This window comes from Dunckerocampus dactyliophorus, chromosome 5, assembly GCF_027744805.1.
Source record: "Dunckerocampus dactyliophorus isolate RoL2022-P2 chromosome 5, RoL_Ddac_1.1, whole genome shotgun sequence".
NCBI lineage: Eukaryota > Metazoa > Chordata > Actinopteri > Syngnathiformes > Syngnathidae > Dunckerocampus > Dunckerocampus dactyliophorus.
The window spans coordinates 20,967,621-20,987,992 of NC_072823.1; the positions used below are offsets into that span (position 1 = coordinate 20,967,621).

At 39.9% G+C, this 20,372-nt stretch overlaps 1 protein-coding gene across 7 annotated transcripts in view; it reads left to right on the top strand.

Annotated features, from left to right (window-relative positions):
- LOC129181511 (membrane-associated guanylate kinase, WW and PDZ domain-containing protein 2-like) overlaps positions 1-20,372 on the top strand; it is a 133,875-nt gene that overhangs the window by 103,781 nt on the left and 9,722 nt on the right. For 4 of the 7 annotated variants that reach the window (XM_054776797.1, XM_054776796.1, XM_054776800.1 and 1 more), the window contains exons 11-13: positions 1,770-1,938; positions 14,534-14,565; positions 19,534-19,962. In XM_054776797.1, the coding sequence (XP_054632772.1) occupies positions 1,770-1,938; positions 14,534-14,565; positions 19,534-19,962 (630 nt within the window). The remainder of the gene's footprint in view (positions 1-1,769; positions 1,939-14,533; positions 14,566-19,533; positions 19,963-20,372) is intronic. The other 3 variants (XM_054776799.1, XM_054776803.1, XM_054776798.1) reach the window with 2 other exon arrangements.

The following is a 20,372-nucleotide window of genomic DNA, read 5'->3' on the forward strand; positions in this document are numbered from 1 at the left end:
TGTCAATCTTCAATACTTGGTTGGGAATCCCTTTGCCTTAATCACTGCCTCGATGCCACGTGGCATTGAAGCAATCAGCCTGTGGCATTGCCTGGGAGTTATGGAAGCCCAGATTTCCTTGATGCTTGCTGTCAGCGCTTCTTTGTTGTTGGGTCTGGTATTGTATTGTATTTGTACTTTATTTATCCCACAGCGGGGAAATTCACTTGTTACAGCAGCAAGCAAGATACACAAGTAAAAAATACAGTGTAAAGATGGTGCCCCTCATTTTCCTCTTGAGAAAACCCCATAGATTCTCAATGGGGTTTAGGTCCGGTGAGTTGGCTGGCCAGTCAAGCACTGTGATGGCATGGGCAACAAACCAGGTTTTGGTGCTTCTGGCGGTATGGGCAGGGGCCAGGTCCTGCTGGAAGTGGAAATCTGCATCTCCATACAGATCCTCAGCAGAAGGAATCATGAAGTCCTCTAAAACATTCAGGTAGACTGTTGCGGTGACCTTGGATTTAAGAAAGCAGAGTTTACCAACACCTGCACCGGACATTGCACCCCAAATCATGACGGACTGTGGATATTTCACACTGGACCTCAGGCATCTTGGGTTCTGTTCCTCACCCGTCTTCCTCCAAACACTTGGACCTTGATTCCCAAATGAAAGGCACACTTTACTTTCATCGGAAAAGAGGACCTTGGACCACTGGCCAATAGTCCAGTCCTTCTTCTCCTTGGCCCAGTGGAGACGCTTCCTACGTTGGCTCAGGTTCAGAAGTGGCTTGACCCGAGGAACCCGACAGTTGTAGCCCATCTCCCGGATGCGTCTGAATGTGGTGGTTTTTGAAGCTGTGACTCCCGCCTCATTCCACTCTTTCTGGATCTCTGCCAGATTCTTGAATCTTCCCTGTTTGATAATCCGCTGAAGCTCACGGTCGTCTCTTTTGCTGGTGCATCTTCTCCTGCCACATTTTGCCCTTCCTCTAGACTTTCCATTGATATGCTTGGACACAGCACTCTGAACAACCAGCCTCCTTAGCTATGAACTTTTGTGGCTTACCCATCCTATGGAGGGTATCAATGATGGTCTTCTGGCCAGTTGTCATGTCTGCAGTCTTCCCCATATTGAACCCAACTGAGACAATTGAACCAAACTGAAGCAATTTAATGACACCTGGGGAAGCCTGTGCAGGTGATTTGAGTTTAGTAGATGATTAGTGTGTGACACTCAGTTTAAAACATTCATGCCCTGCAAAATTTGGGCTGATTTCTTTACAGTATTCTAATTTTTTGAATTCCTGTTTTCGTGGGTTTTATGAGCTGGAAGCCCAAATTATGTAAAAATAAACAAATAAATACTTGAAATCATTTAAATTGTGGGCCCTGAATGTATAATCTATGAAAGTTTAACTTTTTGAATGGAATTATGGAAATTAAACAACTTTTCCATGACATTCTAATTTTTTGGAAAGGGTCTGTACAGTACAGTAACTGTACCTAATTGTAGACCGTCATCTACAATATGTTTACCTCTTGCATTTGCCTGAATTTGTCATAATTATTTGCTTATTTGTTATTCACTGAGAAATATGTCATTTATTAAAATAAAATAAAATAAAAATTCCTCATCTCAAAATTGCAAATAAAAAATCCTGGATCCACACATTAATATAGACCTCCACCAGAATTTACAATTTATCCACCAAGAGTTCATCTTCTGCTTTAAAGTAAGGTGACCAGAAGAGGCAGAGTCACAAGCTAACATGAAGGTGTGGTTGCAGGTGCTGGATCCGGGCTCACAGGGGGCGTCGGGTCTGATCGAGGGCGACCTGATCCTGGAGGTGAACCAACAGCCGGTGGCGGCGGCAGGACATGGACGTGTGGTGGAGATGCTGAAAGAGTGTCCAGTTGGAGCTGAAGCCACTTTGCTCATTCAGAGAGCAGCAACAGGTCAGATTCATGCTTTTACTATTCTTAACACTACTGCGCTTTATAATCTTAAAAAGTCAATTGAGTGAAGGTGAAAGGAATGGACCAGGAGGAGAAAGGTCATCGCAGTACTTCAGGGTCTGGATTTTTCTTCGGTTTTGAGCCCTTTCGACACATATGAGACCCCTGAGTGAGGACTTGTCCACCTGAAGGCGTGATGGTATTAAAAGGTCAAAGATGTTGGAGCCAGTGAGGCCATAAGAAGCCTTTAAAATCTTTCTAAACAATTGTTTTTACAGACCAGAGTTAGCTAGAAACTGTCAGGTACAAAACAACCTAACTCTGCTCTGTAAAAAGAACTGTTTAGAATGGATGAATGGTAGACCAAATGAACCTCATTGGACTGTTACGCACAAGCCTTTAAAAATCAATTTTACACTCTACCGCTGAAGGATGGTAGAAAAAGAATAAGAGAGATGTTATCCAGTCTTTAGTGCTTTAATACTGGCTTGGTCGTATGCTGAGATGTCACTGTGACACTTTGAAGAGACGTTTTACTTTTTGAAACAGGTAAAAATACATGATAATAGTGCATTTTAACCTAAAGAACCCTGGTCAACTGCAGATTTTTTTTTTCATATATCGGAACAATTTTCCTAATTTCCTCATAATGGAAATTGAATTAACCTGTTCCAGAGTTAAACTGCGTAACAATAAGTTAACCACTATAACCGTAATACGTCAAATCACTCTCTTTATTGATGACTGAAGAAGACACATTGTCATCATTCAATTTTTCATATTAACTGTCGCACGAGTGTAAAAACCATTATTAATTTGATACCAGATAGAACGGGAAAGTTGAACAAACATGATAAAGCAGTATCCAAAGTACAAAAATACATACAAGCAGCGATAAAGCCTCATTTTCAGGGCAATCTCCACTCTGTCATCCTGACACACACATACATTGACAGGTTTTCACAGTGCGGGGATTGGAACACCAATATAAGTTAAACACTCTTAATACACAACATAATCATCAAACTTACTGATTCATATAACTCACACAGAGCAATGAAGAAACTTTGTGTCGTGTCTCCTGCCTTCTTACTGCTATCACGGTCAGCTCTGTGCTATGAGGCGTTCAGGTGCTCTCGTAATTATGAGTGTTAGGCCCCTATTGTTTTTCATTTTTATTTACATACCCCCAATGACAACTAGCGTAACCCTGGGGGTACACGTACCCCACTTTGGGAACCAAGGCTGTACAAGAAATGCACATAACATTCTGAATGGCCATGCAAATGTAAAAACAAGCAATAAAACACAACTTTAGTCATGTTGGCAATGCCATATTTTTAACTGTTGCAAGTGTAAAAATAATTTAATCGTGGATGTAGTAGAAAAATGTTACAACATGTGACAATGCATAGCTAGCAGCTAATGTTAGCAGTTGACCTCACGGCCTTTACGTGTTGTGTCGTTCCACTTCTTTCTTTTGCGGTTAATTTTTTTGCAAAACTCTTGCTCTGTTTTAAGAATTGTACCACCTTTGGACGTTGAATGTTTGAGGTCCTACTTTTTGCAGTAGCGTTTTTAAGACCATGTCCACCTATACACTTTTTTGCACTCTCATTTTTCCTGCGCATTTTGGCCTTGCAGAAATGTGCTGAATGCATTAGAAATGTGCTGAGTCATCAGAGAAGAGTGTTACACTAAGTACCTTTTGTGTGCATGTGTGTATGTGTGTGCGTGTGTGTGTGTGTGTGTTCACAAGTGTTATACGAAAGCAGCGTGCATGTAGCATCGATTTTTCCCACTGAACCAGAGCGGCGCCACACAGGACAAGTGTGACAGTTTGGTGTTTTAAGATGTTAAGATGCGGCGACTCTGTGTGCAAAGTGTGTACGTCAGGGAGTTGTGGTGCAACATGGAGGTGTCGCACAGAACAGTGCTTGCAAGACATCAACATCAACATTGTTATTAGGGATGGGATTGTATTCTAAGCTGGAATGCTTTCTTAAGAATGAATGGAGTTTCATTTGGACAAGGCTAACCAGAGAAAAGATAGGTGGATGGATAAAGAGACCCGAATGGAAGGTGTTTTTTTTTCCCTACAAAAAAGTCTGGGTCATCTTATATTTGGGGACTACAGGTTCACACATGCAAACCAACAGGTGGCGCCAAACGACTTCTTCCCTCGTGACACGGAGACCTGCTGGTGGGGAAAAAAGTGTCCCAAAGGTTCACAATCAACAGAGGAGTTATGATGCTAATTTTAAGATAATAGTGATCAATGAAGCATAGTCATCAAACAACTGGAAGCAATTAAGAAATATATCATTTTTTTGTATTGCAGTCTACCAGTTGTCATTTCACTGTTATTGATATTGGATTTATAAGATACATTTTGTCTTTCATCTTAAAAGGTGTGCTTCTTCAGGCGGGTCTTGGAAAAAATATTACTATTGTTTTTTTTCTTTTTTTTTTTTACAAATCATATGAAGACAATATTTTTAAGAGAAAATGTTTTTTTTAGCTTTATTATGAAATTCAGTGGTAATCCTTCATTTTTCTAAGATTTAAAAGTGGAAAAAGGGATCATTAAACCTAATTTGTTCAAAAATATATTACTATCAAACCCAGATTTTCCCAGAAAGTGAAAAAAATTGTTTTTAAATTGTTTAAGATAAATAAAACGTTGTGTGTCTACAGTATATATGCCATACGATTGGCTGGCGACCAGTCCAGGGTGTACCCTGCCTTCCGCCCAAAGTCAGCTGGGATAGGCTCCAGCAAACCCCGCGACCCTAATGACGATTAAGCGGCATAGAAAATGGACGCGTAAAAGATTAATAAAACCAATATCTTTAAGTGATAATCCTTCATTTTATAAGGATTTCTTAGTATAAAACCAGCCGAAACAGTAAGTCAAAGAAAGTAAGTGAAAAAGTATTTTTGTTTTTTTGTTTTTTTTTTTTTCTAAAATGTATTACTAAAAACTAAGATTTGTTTTATTGGTAAAAAATAGGGTCTTGAAAAAGAGGGGTCATCTGTGAGTGACAGGAAGAAAAGCTCTGACTCGCTTGGGGAGAAGCCGTTTGGCAGCACCTTCTAGTTTGCACGTATGAATCTCTCCAGAACTTGAATAGACAGTAAATGATATGACCCTTCTGTGAAAAATAATCTGCATAATCTTTAATGTGCGCATATTTGAGTAAAATAAGAATAGTCACAATAAGTTAAGAGTACTTTTTGCAGAATGCTTCCTCATGCTGTTTCCACCCACTCCCACTTGACATTTAAAGTTTTTTCTTTCTTTGTAGCAGCAGAGTGTCATTCCTCGACACCTGTCACTTGACTTATAATGAGTCGCTCTTCGCTGCCTTTTATATTTCTGCATATGTTCAGCACTTTACCATGTCTGTGAAGCGAAAGAGGTGCCATCATTTGGTAGGAGTAGGTCCAAATCGCATCCCCAAAGTAGCATAAGAGACTTTGATGTTAGAGTATGACTTGGAGTAAGAGTTTGACACTGATTTTCTCCCAAAATGCTCAGGTCGCGAGGTTGAAATTTGACTTGATAAGTGCCCTGATTTGCCAGCAGCGCTCAAACACACACATAAAACACAGCATAATTACCCATAAAGCAGCCATTCATGTCACATCTCATGAATGGAAATGTTCAAGTCTATTGTGTTGCAGCACTTGAAGCTGTTGTTTGTTTTTCACGTGACAAAATGCCATTCAATTAGCATTAATTGTTTCCGAGATGATTCTGGAACAATGAAGAAGATCCTCACTCCTCTGTACTTAATTAGAAGTGAAGGCGGTGCACATTTAAATGAATTGAAGTGTAAAAAAATGATAATTGCAGAAATGAAAAACAAATTTGTGCATAAGTAATAAGCAGTCAGCTTGGAGCGTGCATAGCATTATGGAGACATATTGGACTTCTGTCACCAAACAGTTGCCAGATGAGCTGATTGTGTTGATGTTGTTTGATGGATGATAGTCTGTCACTGTGGAACACAACACCCAGTCCACTTTTTGTTGCACTTATTAGCTAAAATGTTGTGTTGTTGAGCAGCCAAGCGTCCCATGAACATGCATGAGTCTGCCACCTGGTGGTGAAGCATTGAAAAGCCATGCGCTGCACTCATTATTTAAAATTGTTTTTTTGCAAAGTGCAGAAGTATACACTTGAACAGAAAACGATAAACGCATGGTAGTACATAAGTATCCCAACAGGAACCCTCCGCCTCCTGTTATTTAGGACACTATATGTACCACAATAAGGTCAGTTCAAATGACTTGATTGAAAATGTAAATGAAAACATAAAATACTATATTAAAATATAGTATCATATACTGAATATTGACTACATTATGCTGCAAACACAATATTTTACCAGATTTTCAATGTAATTTAATTTACTACTGTAACATTGTATAAATACAAAAGCCAAGAAGATTTATTACCTTGGCCAAACACAGCACAAGTGCAGAGCGATGCACTCCGGATCACCGTCTGGATGCAGGAATTTTTTAAGGAGCCTTTAACATTGTGAGATAGGACCTTTTTCAGCATTTGTGCATACGGTACAACTCCACAACAAATGGTCAGAGCACTTGAAAAAAAAAATACTGGACAAGTTTCCAACAGGTTCTACAAAATATCAAAGACCGATCCAAAAAATGTAGGATTGTTATTCTGGTGTGAATCACAATATGGGGGGAACTATGGCGCTTGGCGGAGGCCTGCGCTCTCCAAGTGCTTCTCCCGTTATTTAAGTGAAAATTCTTTTTTTTTTTTCTTTTAGATTTGTTGACATGAAAATTATAACTTTAAAACTAGTACGGTTTTTTGAGGGAAATTCATAATTTTTTAGATTTAGTGGTATAAAACACAAATATTGTGAAGTGAAAACATTTATTAATATGAAACAATATTTTTGAAAGCATGGAAAATATGTATTTTTTTTCTAAAATGTATTAGTATAAAACCAAAAAGTGCTTCATGATTTTTCCCACCCAAGATGTATTAATATGTAGCCAAAAAACATTTAAATGAAAAAAAAATCTTAAAGCCATAATTTAAAAAATGAAAACTTGCTATATTTTTCTAAATGTATTAGTATAATGCCAAGATTTTTTTTAAAGGAAAATGAATTGAAAAATATTTTTTTAAATGGGAAACATTTTGAGAAATTCTTTATAGATTTTATTCCCCTAGATGTATTAATATAAAACTAAAGAGCTTTTAAGTGGAAAATTGTTCATGGAAAACCATTGTTTTTAATATGAATTATTTTTTTTTCGAAATAACTAGTATAAACTAAGATTTTTTTGTGTGAAATTTACATTAAAAAATACAAAATTAAAATACTTATAAGTGGGGACAAATGTTAATCTAAATTATTATAAAATCTTAATCCTTACTTTTAAAAAATGGAAATAAATATTTAAAAAACGCATTTTTCCCCGAAGATTTTTGCATATTTGTTGAAACATTACTTCATTCAAGAAAGAAGAAAACAAACAAATAAATAATATTAAAACAATATGACATAAACACAAACACTCTTCAAACCAGAATGAAAGGGAGCAGAAAGAAGACAAGCATATAAAACCAAAAAACCTTTAAGTGAAAATGTATGTATGTATGTATGTACAGTATGTAATATAAAACCATCATTTCCCGCATATACATTGTACATCACCTCTCGCCTGAAGTCAGGTGGGATAGGCTACAGCTGACCCATCACCCTGAAGAGGACGTACGGTATAGAAAATAGATGGTCGTGATAAATACCATGCAGCTCATAAGTACAGATTGACAAAAAGTTTCACTTTCACTTCTTTCAGTGAATAATGCATGAATCATGAGAAATTTCAGGCATGTTACCAAGTGACATTCTACCTCAGATTTGTATCTCTGTGTGCGCACACGCACACACACACACACACACAAACAAACAACCCCAAAGGAGGTTATTTCCTCCTGTAGCCTCAGCAGAGTTTTGGTGTATGAAAAAGTGACAAGTAGAAGCCCACAGGGACGAGCATCCTGACACACCAGGAAATGTTGTGACTTCCTGTTATGTCTCTGTCCTCTGTGGAGGGTGAAAAGGGGGACAAGGTCTTTTAAAGTGACTCAGATGAGGGAAATGTCACAGTGTGTGTTTGTTGACAGAATTGCTGTGGGAGTCAGTGGAATATTGTATGTAGTGTGTGTGTGGTCATTAGTGTGTAAGACAGAGACAAGGTGTCACACCTTCCCTGCATGTATCCTCATGTGTTTCACCTCCATGGCGGGCGCACTTCCAGAGTTCTGCTGAGCTCTGACCGTATTCTCAGCCTTAGTCTGCTGACGTTCCAGCCTTGAAAGTGAGCCAACCTTAGGCTAGAGACACTTCCGGGCGGCAATGAGGATAACGGCGAAGGCCAATCGCTGAGAACTGAGCACCGTCCAGAACTCAGCGGGTTCGTCTGACATGCTTGGCACGCCAGAGCCGACCCAAGCAGCTCTTGACCGCGTGAAGCCTCTCCACCAGTCAGTCATTTGTAATTCATCACACAGGGCTGTGAGAGTGCCACACATCCGCCACATATGCTGATGAATACCATTAGCATTTAAATGAAGCTTTAAATGCCTGCTATGAGGATGACGCTCTGTTCTAATACAAGTGGACAATTGCAGCGGAGATCACACTAATTTCCTTCCCTGTCACATTAAGGAAAAGTTTCCAGTGAATGAGGTATTAGAATTCCTCGGAGGCTTCCTGTAATGCTTCTATTCCTTGAAGGATGAAGTTCTGACAAGCATGGAAACCTATGCTGAGAATTTTCAGCACCATGGACAGTTCAGATCACGCTATTTAAAGCAGTGGTCCCTGACCTTTTGGAATGGAAAATATTCTGAAACGTTTTAATATGAAAAAACATTTAACTTAAATACAAAACCATTTTTTTTAATTTTTCTAAAATTCTAAAAATGTGAGGCTTTCATAATAAAGTAGAAACACATTTTTCAAATATTTATGAACATAAAAACAATATCTTTTGAAGTGGAAAAATGTATAGATGTTTCGAAAAATGTATTAGTATCAAACCATATTTTTTAAAAGTAAAACATTTTCTGAAAACCATAACTGTAATTAAATTGAAAATGACTTTATTAAAGATATAAAACCAGGCTTTTTAAAGTTAAGGAAGATATGAACAATATTTTTTTTTTTTAACTTAAACACACCCTTTCAATCAAATCAGTTTTTTTTAAGTTTAAGATTTAATATCAAATCAATTGTGATCAAAAGTGAAAATGAGTCAGTTTTTAATGTGAAAAATATTTTTTAAATATATTTTTTTTCTGAAACCAATATTTTCGATTAATTTTTCAAACATTAAATGATATAAAAACAATATTAAATACATGTAAAACCAAGAAATACAGTGGATCCCCACAAATTTGGATATCATCCACCATATGTTGGTAATAATTTATAAATATGTGATATTACAGGCATGCAGTGTGAACAAAAAAGGCTTTTTTATGGCGTATCAATTCAACACTCGCTAGTGGTATCAAAAGGTAACCCCCGCAAAATGCATGGATCTACTATAAGTGCCTACGTCATTCATTCACCCATGCTGTTATCGTGTGCAGTACTTATCACAAAATGCTAGTAAATTCTTGTGCACTATTCTGTCACATCGTACACATGCTCACATTTGCGTTCGAGGCTTGGTTCCTTAGTGTGTTCATGTTTGCACATAGGGAGATGCAAACATGTTCTTTGAGATGTCCATTGCATGTTGCACATGTAAATGTATGTATTTAGGTCTAAACCAACCGCTTGCTCGCCTCTTTTGTTGTGCGGCGTCACAGGGGAGGGAGCTTTGCAGTGCTGATGAGAAGTGGAGTTCTCCCCGCTTCCTTGGTGGAGATAAAAAATAACTCACACAGATAAGTGTGTTTGTGTGTGTTTTTGCCTTGGCCTGCAGCTAATGATGTAATTATGTTGAGAACTAATGTAACAACGGCGCACATTAAGGCAAACGTTCACAAACAAAGTCAGAACAGAAGAATGTCAGATCAGACTTTGCCACACATGGTCCTCATCCACAAAGGCACATCTATAGAAAACAAGACAGGACATCATTTTGCCCATCATTCACAATCCTTATGTGAGACATGAACACATCTTTCTCTTGTCTGTGCATCCTAAAGATATAAAAACAGAAAAAAGATGTAGGTAAGAATGCACGTAATGGGAAACACTTATTACACCTACAAAGCCTTCTGGAAAAAAAACTCCAAAAAGCGCCAACAACACTCCATTTACATATAATGTGACGTGCATATTAACCAAGCTACGGCGACATTGTTATTACACCAATCGAACTGCGTTACTGGCGTATTGACACCTTGTCACACCGCACCAGCTAGCTGCTAGCCGACTGGCGACCAGCTTCACCACACACTGGCCCACAGCGCGTCAGCTCTCAATGCCCCAGCACTACCAAAAGGTAACGCCACATATTGGGGCTGCCGCTACTGCTGCTGCTGTTTTTGTTTTAAAATTTGGAAAAGTTAATGCTAGGTGTAGGCGTTCATGTCTTTGTTGCTATGTGAAATCAATGTGCCCAGGAAGGAAGTTCTGGTAATGCTTAAAAGGACCATAATACGCCAAAATACTGTAAGTATTACATGTTATCAAGAATGTACCTGATACTACATGGTTACAGCAGGGATATTAAACCATAAAACCTTGTTGGAGGTTTTTGGAGGTGTTTTTTTTTATCAGAAATATTTTTATTGAATTTTGACATAGTAAAAAACAAATGCACACAATGTTTGCTGGTAGTTTAGGCAGAGAACAAGAGTGTGAGAAAACAAAAACAAAAACAGCAAAATAACAAACAAAAAACCCCAACACAAAAACACCCACAACGTAAGCCACACACAGCCCAAAAAGACAGAGGTCCGAGTTTGGTAGAACAACCAAATGCAAAACAACCAAAGCAAATACATAAGTGAGTTAAACAACGGATGACAGCAAATAGGCCAGAGCGGGAAAACTATTGGGGAGCTCAGGTAAATTTAAAGTTGTGGAAATATACTAAGAAAGGTCCCCAGACATTTTGGAATTTTTCTTTGGCATTACAAATTGAATAGTGAATTTCCTCCAAATTTAGACAGGACATGACATCTCTCAGCCACTGAGCGTGGGTGGGCGGAGCGGCATCCTTCCACCTTAACAGAATTGCCCGTCTGGCCAAGAGGGAGGCAAAGGACAAACTTCGTTGTCGTGTGGGGGTCAAACGCAAGTCGGGTTCACCTGTGGTGCCAAACAGTGCTATTAAAGGGTTGGGTTGCAAGGGTAAATTGCTAATTACAGAAAGTGTCTGAAAGACTTCCCTCCAATACTTCTCCAGACTAGGACAAGACCAGAACATGTGAATAAGTGTGGCATCCTCCCTCTTACACTTGTCACAACAGGGATCCACCTCTGGATATATACGGGCTAGTTTGGATTTTGACATATGAGTCCTGTGTACAACTTTAAATTGTAGCAAGCTATGGCGGGCACAAATAGAGGTTGAATTGATCATTTTAAAGATTGTATGCCACATATCACCTGTCAAAGACATATTCAAGTCTTGCTCCCATGCTGTTTTGATGTTAATCAGAGAGGTCTGTCTTATGTCCAACAGTTTAACATAAACAGTAGAAATTAACCCCTTACGTGATGGTTGCAAGTCCAGAAGTGCATCAACAATGTTCGTATCAGGAATCTCAGACAAATTTGGTAATCGACTGTAAACATAGTGCCTAACCTGGAAGTACCGAAAGAGATGGGAATTTGGAAGATTATATTGTTCCGTTAATTGCTGGAATGACATGAACGTATTATCGATAAACAGGTCTCGGAGGTGTTTTAAAAGCGTTCTTTGTAGGTAACATAGGTGTGTCACATTACGTGCGGTAATAAGCTATCTCTTTTTGTCTGTTTTTATATCTCTAGAACGTACAGAAAAGAAAAAGATGTTCATGTCTCACATAAGGATTGTGGATGACGGGCGAAATTCCAGAAAAAGTGGAGTTTTCCTTTAAGAGTACCTTTTTCATATTGTAATTCACCAAGTTTCCCACCAGGTAGCGCAACAACACTCATTGTGCTTCCATCCACTTGTGGAATACATGAGACATAGAAGGTGTTTTTTCGGATACATTTTGGTCATTTACAGCTTGAATTTCCTGTTGGGATCCAATATTAACTTTATACCAGTGCTTCTCAAATAGTGGTGAACTGTCAGGGGGGGCGTGAGAGGCACAGAGTACTTCCGGTGTTAGTGCAGGCCTGCCAATATGTACAAATGTGTCGTACTCGGCATGCAATTTGACTCTGGAATACGCTTGTATGCGTCACAGCTCTCCATTTTGTTGCATTTCGTTGGTTTCAGTTTTGAGGTCAGTCTGTACAGTACAGATAGAAAAATACATGTCAGTTTCTCAATAGTATTTCAAATCAGGGGGGCGTGAAAACATTTCTGTCCCCCAGTGGGGGCATGACAGAAAATAATTGAGACCCCTGCTTTGTACAAAGTGTCAATCATTGTAGGCCCACACTGGAAAATGGTAGTAAAATCATTTTTCACATTCTAATTTAATCTCATAAAATGGCAAAAAATTAAGATGTCTTTCCTTCTCATTTTTTTTCTGGTAAAAGCTAATCTCGTAAAACTACAATTTATTTTCATTCATGTACAGGTTTCTTTTGTCATATTATAACTTTATTCTCATAAAATAAAACATTTCAGTATAAAAAAAATTAAATCCCTATAATTTTGAGTCTGTCTTGTAGTATTACAACTAGGGATGTCCGATAGTATCGGCATAAAAATGTCATGGTCAATATCAGGATTTTCCCTTATAATGAAGCCGATAATAAACATAATACGGGAGCCAATTTGTCGGCGTGCAAAACGCCTCTCAAGCCTGTAAACAAACGTGGGTGGCTAATAACAAGCTAGCTTGCTCCTTCAATCCATCCATTCTCTAAATATGCCGCCTAGCCTCACCGATTGCAATGTAACAATTCCCGGAAGTAAGCGACGGTAAAATCTGACACTGTGTGTGCATGCTCGATTAGGAGAGTCCAAGGGGACGTCCGTGAAAATGCTGCTTTTTCATATGATATCGGGTGTATTTTCATTCGTATACATGTTTGTTAGGTCGCTTACTTTTCCTCCTCAATTTCGCATCGGATTTATACTGAGTGTTGGACCACCTGTAGTCATACGAGTGCTTTGAAAGTCCAACTTTAAGCCTTTCAAACTCATGGATCAGAGCTTCAGGACAAGATAAAAGGTATGTAGGATATAAATCCACTTTAATATCTATGTGCAGATGAAATTTCATTCAAATCTGATGGTGGGAAATATGTTAATTTTGCCCCGGAATTACTGTGTACATGCAATTTGTAGTGTGGTGTGGAAACGAATACAGCGTGCAGCTGCACAGTGGCGGAGCTACTGTATGTGGTGGCCAGCGGTCGCCACTCTCCGGCCACCCCACCGGCCATCTAGACATTTCAGGTATCAACTTATTGCCACCCCTGTGTGAGTAATGGCCACCCCAAAGAAAGATGTGTGGCTCCACCACTACTGCTGCACTTAGGCCAACATGAAAGTTGTGACACGTGATTTTCTTCCCTGGACTTTTTGATGATCAAAAAATGTAAATGGCTCCTCTGTTGACTTTTAAAGCAAATGGCTCAGCCTAAGCCTAATGGCAAGTATTTCTCAGGTGCTTTACCCTGTTGTACAATGTTGTTTAAAGCCACGTTGAGAAGCTAATTGCTGATGCTATATTCATTAGCTTCACAGCAGATATGTGTTCATTCCACCACAGGAGACGTGATGTTACACATCGGTATCGACTGATATCGGTATCGGAAATTGAGAGCTGGATAATATCGGTATATCGGTTATCGGCAAAAAAGCCAATATCAGACATCCCTAATCACAACTTTATGTTACTTACAGTACTTTATAGTAATACCATTTTTGACATAATTATTCTCATGGAATCACAAAGTTGTTTCTTATAAAACAAAGATTTTTTTTCCTCCTAAATTTTTTTTGATCTGACAATACTACAATTTATTCTCACAATGCAAATTTTTTTCTTAATACAAATTATTTTCATGTCATTATGATTTAATGTTTTATAATGTTTTGTAATGTTTTGAATTTTTCATAATATTTCAACTTTATTGTCATAAAATAAAATATTTTATTCTCCTAGAATTAAGTTGTTTTTCTACTAAACTTATGAGGGTCTTCTATTGACTGCAGTCTTATGAAATTCTAACTTTTATTTTACATAAAATGATGGGGGGTTTTCTCCTAGGATTAAAGGACTTTCTCATAATAGTATGTGTTTGTAGCTTTTTTCTCATTTTATAACCTTGTTCTTGTGAAAATCCAACTTTCGCCTTGTAATTGTGTGACTTGATTCTTGTAATATTGTTTTCCACTGTGGCCAGTCTGTGACATAGTTATGTCTTAATTGTGTGTGTTTTTCTGTGTCTTTTTTGCGTAGGCCACATCTCTCCATGGAAGGCCTCCAAACAGGTATGATGAGTGTATTTCTCTGCATTTACGTGGTAATCATATTGGCGTATTGCAGTAAACAAAATAAGTATTTTTGGGGTTTGGTTTGCCAGTTCATCTATCGTAGGGAAAAATATTTCCTATTTAAAGCCCTTCCCTTTGGTGCCTCTGCAATCACTGCTCATTCATGGCCCTAAAAGAGAATATCCCGCCATGATGAATCTCTACTTAGTGTCTATTGATTCCATTCATCATCATAGAGTATCTGCTGCTGGCCAAGCAGGCTGTTTGTCTTTGCTGCATAATTGAGTGAGTTTGCTAAATATATAACACACACTCAAAGAGTAACATCATTCTTTTGTGGCAATCATCCATCATTTTGGAGAGCCGTCTTGTCATCATTCTTTGCTGTTTTGACACTTTCTTAGCTTGTTTGATGTACAATTTATCATCCATTGCCTCAGTGCTGCATTTAAGGTAATACAATATGTGTGTACGCCAGTCACGACATGTACGAATACTTATATAATACTGATATATCATGTTTTGTAAAAGATTTTTGGATACAAATCTGGTATTGGGTTAGATTGTGCGGTGGTACCGAAAGGAGTGGCTGACAACTTTACCATGTGGTGCCAGCATCGGATGACAAATACATCAATAAATCATTGAGATGATCATGAGGGGTGTAATGGTGCATGGATCTGCACCAAGTGTTTGATCAATAATCAGCAAAGAGGAAACTATTACTTAAAGATCACATCGTCCTGTATTTGTCTCTCCGTGGTGACATGTCTTGAAAGAAAAAGTGCACTTTTTGGGGGGAATTTTGCCCATCATCCACAATCCTTATGTGAGACATGAACACATATGTTTTTCTCTTTTCTGTGCGTTCAAAAAAAACAGATAAAAAGATGTAATGGGAAACACATATTCTGCCTATAAAGCCTCCTGAAAAAAAACTCCAAAAAGCGCTAACAATGCTCCATTTGCATATAACCAAGCTGCAGCAACATTGTTATTATTATTATTATTATTATTATTATTATTATTACTAACATTGTTACGCCAATCGGACTACTACTGGCGCATTAACACCTTGCCACAACACACTGGCTACCTACTAGCTGGCTAGTGACTAGCTTCACCACATACTCACACGCAGCACGTCAGCGCCGCGCTCACAATGCCTCAGACGACTACCAAAAGGTAACGCTACATATTGGAGCTGCTGCTACTGCTACTGTTTTTTTGTTGTTGACTTTGGAAAAGTTAACGCTTGGTGTAGGCGTTTCTATGGTTTCTATGTTGCTATGTGAAATCAATGCACCCACGGAGGAAGTTCTCGTAATGCTTAAAAGGACCAAAATACGGCAAAATAGTGTAAGTATTACATGTTATCTTGAATGTACCTGTTACTACAAGGTCACAGCATGGATAGAAAACCTTGTTGGAGGTTTTTGAAGGTGTTTTAATTGCGGTCTTTGTGGGCAGCATAGGTGTGTCCCATTACGTGCAGTAATGAGATGCCTCTTTTTATCTATTTTTATATGTTTATAACGCACCAAAAGGAGAAAGACGTGTGTTCATGTCGCACATAAGGATAGTGGATGATGAGCAAAATTCCCCAAAAAATGCAGTTTTCCTTGAAAAACAAGGCCTTAAAGACGTCACTATTGATGATGGTACCTTTAAGTAATAGTTTCCTCTTTGCTGATTTTGATTGTTTTCCTTTAAGACGAAGAGATCCATGACTGGAGATGCATAAAAAAAGCTTTTTAATCAGGAATGAACTTCTGACTACTTGATCAACTTTAGGAGAAATGATCAATTAATAAATCTGCCATTTTAGATGTCAGAATCCTGAAGCAAGTGTGTTTTCCACATAGACTGATTTTTTTATTTACTGTATATATTTTTATTTTAAGAAAAGTATCTTTTTTATCATAATACTGAATTACAACTTGATGGTGATAATATTACAGTTTATTTTAATACAATTACAAGCCTTTCTAATAATATTATGACTTCATTGCCACCATCGGGTGGCAGCAGCAAGCATCTATCCAGCTAGATATAGTCAGACCAGAACCAGTGCTCTCGACAGGGGCTGGACTTTATTCCACTCTGGCGTTCCCAGCAGTGAGCGGTGACAGGCAGGGGTGGCAATTTTTGTTGCTCCCTGGCTCACGGCCTGTACGTTGGAGTTTGACCTTGTGAACGAGAGGGTATTTTCCCTCCGCCTTCGAGTGGGAGAACGAGTTTTGACTGTTGTTTCTGCTTATGCGCAAAACAGCAGTTCAAAATATCCGCCCGTTTTGGAGTCCTAAGAGGGAGTACCGGAGAGCGCATCCCTTTTTCTGCTGAGGGACTTCAACGCTCACGTTGGCAGCGATAGTGAGACCCGGAGAGGCGTGATTGGGAGGAACGGCTCCCTTGAGCCGAACCCGAGTGGTGCTTTGTTACTGGACTTCTGTGCTCGTCAGAAATTGTCCATAACGAACATCATGTTCAATCATAAGGGTGTCCACATGTGCACTTGGCACCAGGACACTCTGGGCCGCAGTTCGACGATCGACTTCATGGTTGTGTCATCAGACTTGCAGCCACATGTTTTGGACACTCGAAGCTGTCAACCGATCACCAGCCGTTGGTGGGGAGAATGCTGGTCACACCTAGCATGCCCTGATGTATTGTGAGGGTCTTCTGAGAACGACTGGCAGAGTCCCCCATCAGGAATTTCAACGCCCACCTCCAGGAGAGCTTCGACCTTGCTCCGAGTGAGGCAGCGGACACTGAGTCTGAGCGGATCTGTGGCCGTGAGGTGGTGGGTGCATGTCGTGGCGGTAATCCCAGAATCAGTTGGTGGACATCAGTGGTGAGGGATGCCATCAAGCTGAGGAAGGAGTCCTATCGGGCCTTTTTGACCCAAGGGACTCCAGATGCAGCTGACAGGTGCTGCCAGGCCAAGCGGTTTACAGCTCTGGCGGTTTCCGAGGCAAAAACTCCCACATGGGAGGAGTTCAGGGAAGCCAAGGAGAACGACTTTCGGACGGCTTCGAAGAGATCATTCGCCATCTTAGGAGGGGCAAGCGGTACAATGTCAACACCATATACTGTATGGTGGGCATGGTGTACTGCTGACCTCGACTCGAGATGTTGTGAACCCATGGAAGGAATACTTCGAAGATCTCAATCCCACCAACACGTCTTCCAGTGAGGAAGCAGTGCCTGGGAACTCCACTGTGGGCTCTCCTATCTGTGGGGCTGGGATTGCACTGGTTGACAAAAAGTTCCCCGGTGACAGGGCCCCGGGGGCGGAAGAGATCCGCCTGGAGTTCCTTAAAGCACTGGATGCTGTGGGGATGTCTTGGTTGACACAACTCTGCAGCATCGCATGGACAGCGGGGGCAGTGCCTCTGGATTAGTAGACAGGGGTGGTGGAGGGTGTGTTCCAACTATTGTGGGATCACACTCCTCAGTCTTCGTGGGTAAGCTTTATTCAGGATCCGCTGGATAGTTGAATCTCGGATTCAGGAGGAGCAGTCTGGTTTTCGTCCTGGCCGTGGAACTGTGACCAACTCTGGAACGCGAGAGCGACAGGCGGATTGGTGCAGCGTCTGCAGTGATGCAGACTCTGCATCAGTCTTTTGTGGTGAAAAGGGAGCTGAGCCGAAAGGCAAAGCTCTCAATTTACCGGTCGATCTACGTTCCTACCCTCACCTATGGTCATGAGCTTTGGGTAGTGACTGAAAGAACGAGATTGCAGGTACAAGCAGCCCAAAAGAGTTTTCTCCGTAGGGTGGCTGGGAGATAAGGTGAGAAGCAACGTCATCCGTGAGAAATCGGAGTACAATCGCTGCTCCTCTGCATTGAGAGCAGCTGGATTAAGTGGCTCGGCCATCTGGTCAGGATCTCTCCGGATGCCTCCCAGGGGAGGTGTTCAGGGGACATCGGACTGGTAGGGGGGCCTTGGGGAAAACCCAGGACACGTTGGAGAGACTATGTCTCTAACCTGGCCTGGGAGCGCCTTGGGATCCACCGGGAGGAGCTGGATGAAGTAACCGAGGAGAGGGAAGTCTGGGCTTCCCTGCTTAGGCTGCTTTCCCTGCAACTCGACCTCGGATAAGCGGAAGTGGATGGATGGATTACAACTTTATTCTCATAACATTAATATTTCTCCTAAAATTATGAATTATTTTCTGGTAATATTATGACGTTATTTTCATAAGTTTTTGAATTTGTTTCTTGTATTGCAACTTTTTTCACCAAAAATTAACATTTTTTTTAATATTTCAGCTTAATTGTCATAAAGGTTTTTTCTCAACTTTATTCTTTTTTTTTTTTACATTTTCACAATAATATTTTTATTTGTGCGATTTTTTTACATTTGCTTTTGTCATTATTTGTATCTATGTTTTGCAGTATTTATTTGTAGTTTTTCTAGTATTCTGACTTTATCTTTAATATTATAATTTATTATAATAAAATTACATGACTTTCTCATAATATTGTGGCTTAATTCACATATTAACATGTATTCTCATACATCTTATTTACATTTTGAAAATGTTCTCGTAATACATTACCATTTATTTTCATTGCAATTAGGTATTCTTGTAATATTAGGACTTTATTCTAATTAAGTTTTTAAAAAATTAATTACGAGTTCTTTTTTTCCCTAAAATGCGGCCGTAGTTGACGTTGTTTTGAAACTGCATCAAGAGCACTTTTGCCGGAGTCAGGCAAGCAGTGCACTCGGTTCCTCAGTTGCTTCAAGAGCCAATTAATCAGCAATCACTTCCACCCAGTTAACGGAATTGTTAACAATCAATGGATAGATGATAGAGTATATGTATTACTATGGTCATTTTATCCTATTCTACGTATCTCATGACATTGTGCAGGTGCACCTAATGTTATGTAATGCCAGTGTACATCATGAGTATCATGGATACAAGGAACGTACCGTGGTTGTTTTGTGTGTAGTTACCAGACCAATGGGACCCGCACGGAAGCCCACAAGCCAACCTGTCAGGTCCAGTCCTGCCTCCAGGCACGCCCTTCCCCAACCAGCCCCAGCACCGCACGTCCGTCCCGGACTCCACTGAAGGCTTTGACCTTAACAAGCCCGACCCTTACGACCTTTACGAGAAGTCCAGGGCTATCTACGAGAGCCGACGTGAGTCCTCGTGTCAACTTGTCACGATTGACAGACGTTTGATTTACGGCCAAGGAAAGAGCAACGCTATAACACCATCTGACGTGTGTACGTGTGCGTGTGATTGTGCGTGTGTGTCAGGTCCTGAATACGAAGAGGTGGAGGTGCACCTTCTGCGGGAGAAGACCGGCTTCGGCTTCCGCATTCTGGGTGGAGACGAGGCCGTGCAGGCTGTGAGTCCGGACGCCCGTGACAAGGCTCGTATGGGACGGGCTGGACCTCACGCTTATTTAACACTCGCATGCTTCCAAACATCATCTTAACGCCAGCTAACTTTCATGCACGCTCATCTGACGCTTCATTAGAAACACCTGCACAGCTCCAACACAAGTTCTTCATGTGACGACAGGCAGAAATGAACATTATCCTTGCAAAGGCACAACATGTGATGCTGGGTGTACCTAATGAAGTGGCTGGTCAGTGTGTTTACATTCATGTAAGCTCTCACACACACACACGTACGCATGCACACACTTTGGACGATTGACTTTTTTGCTTCTCATATCATATTGTTCTCAATTATTAGAAGTAAATATTCTATCCCTCGTAAAAAAACAATTCTCCTAAGGTTAAAGTTAAATGAGAAGTGGCCTAGAAAATGGATGGA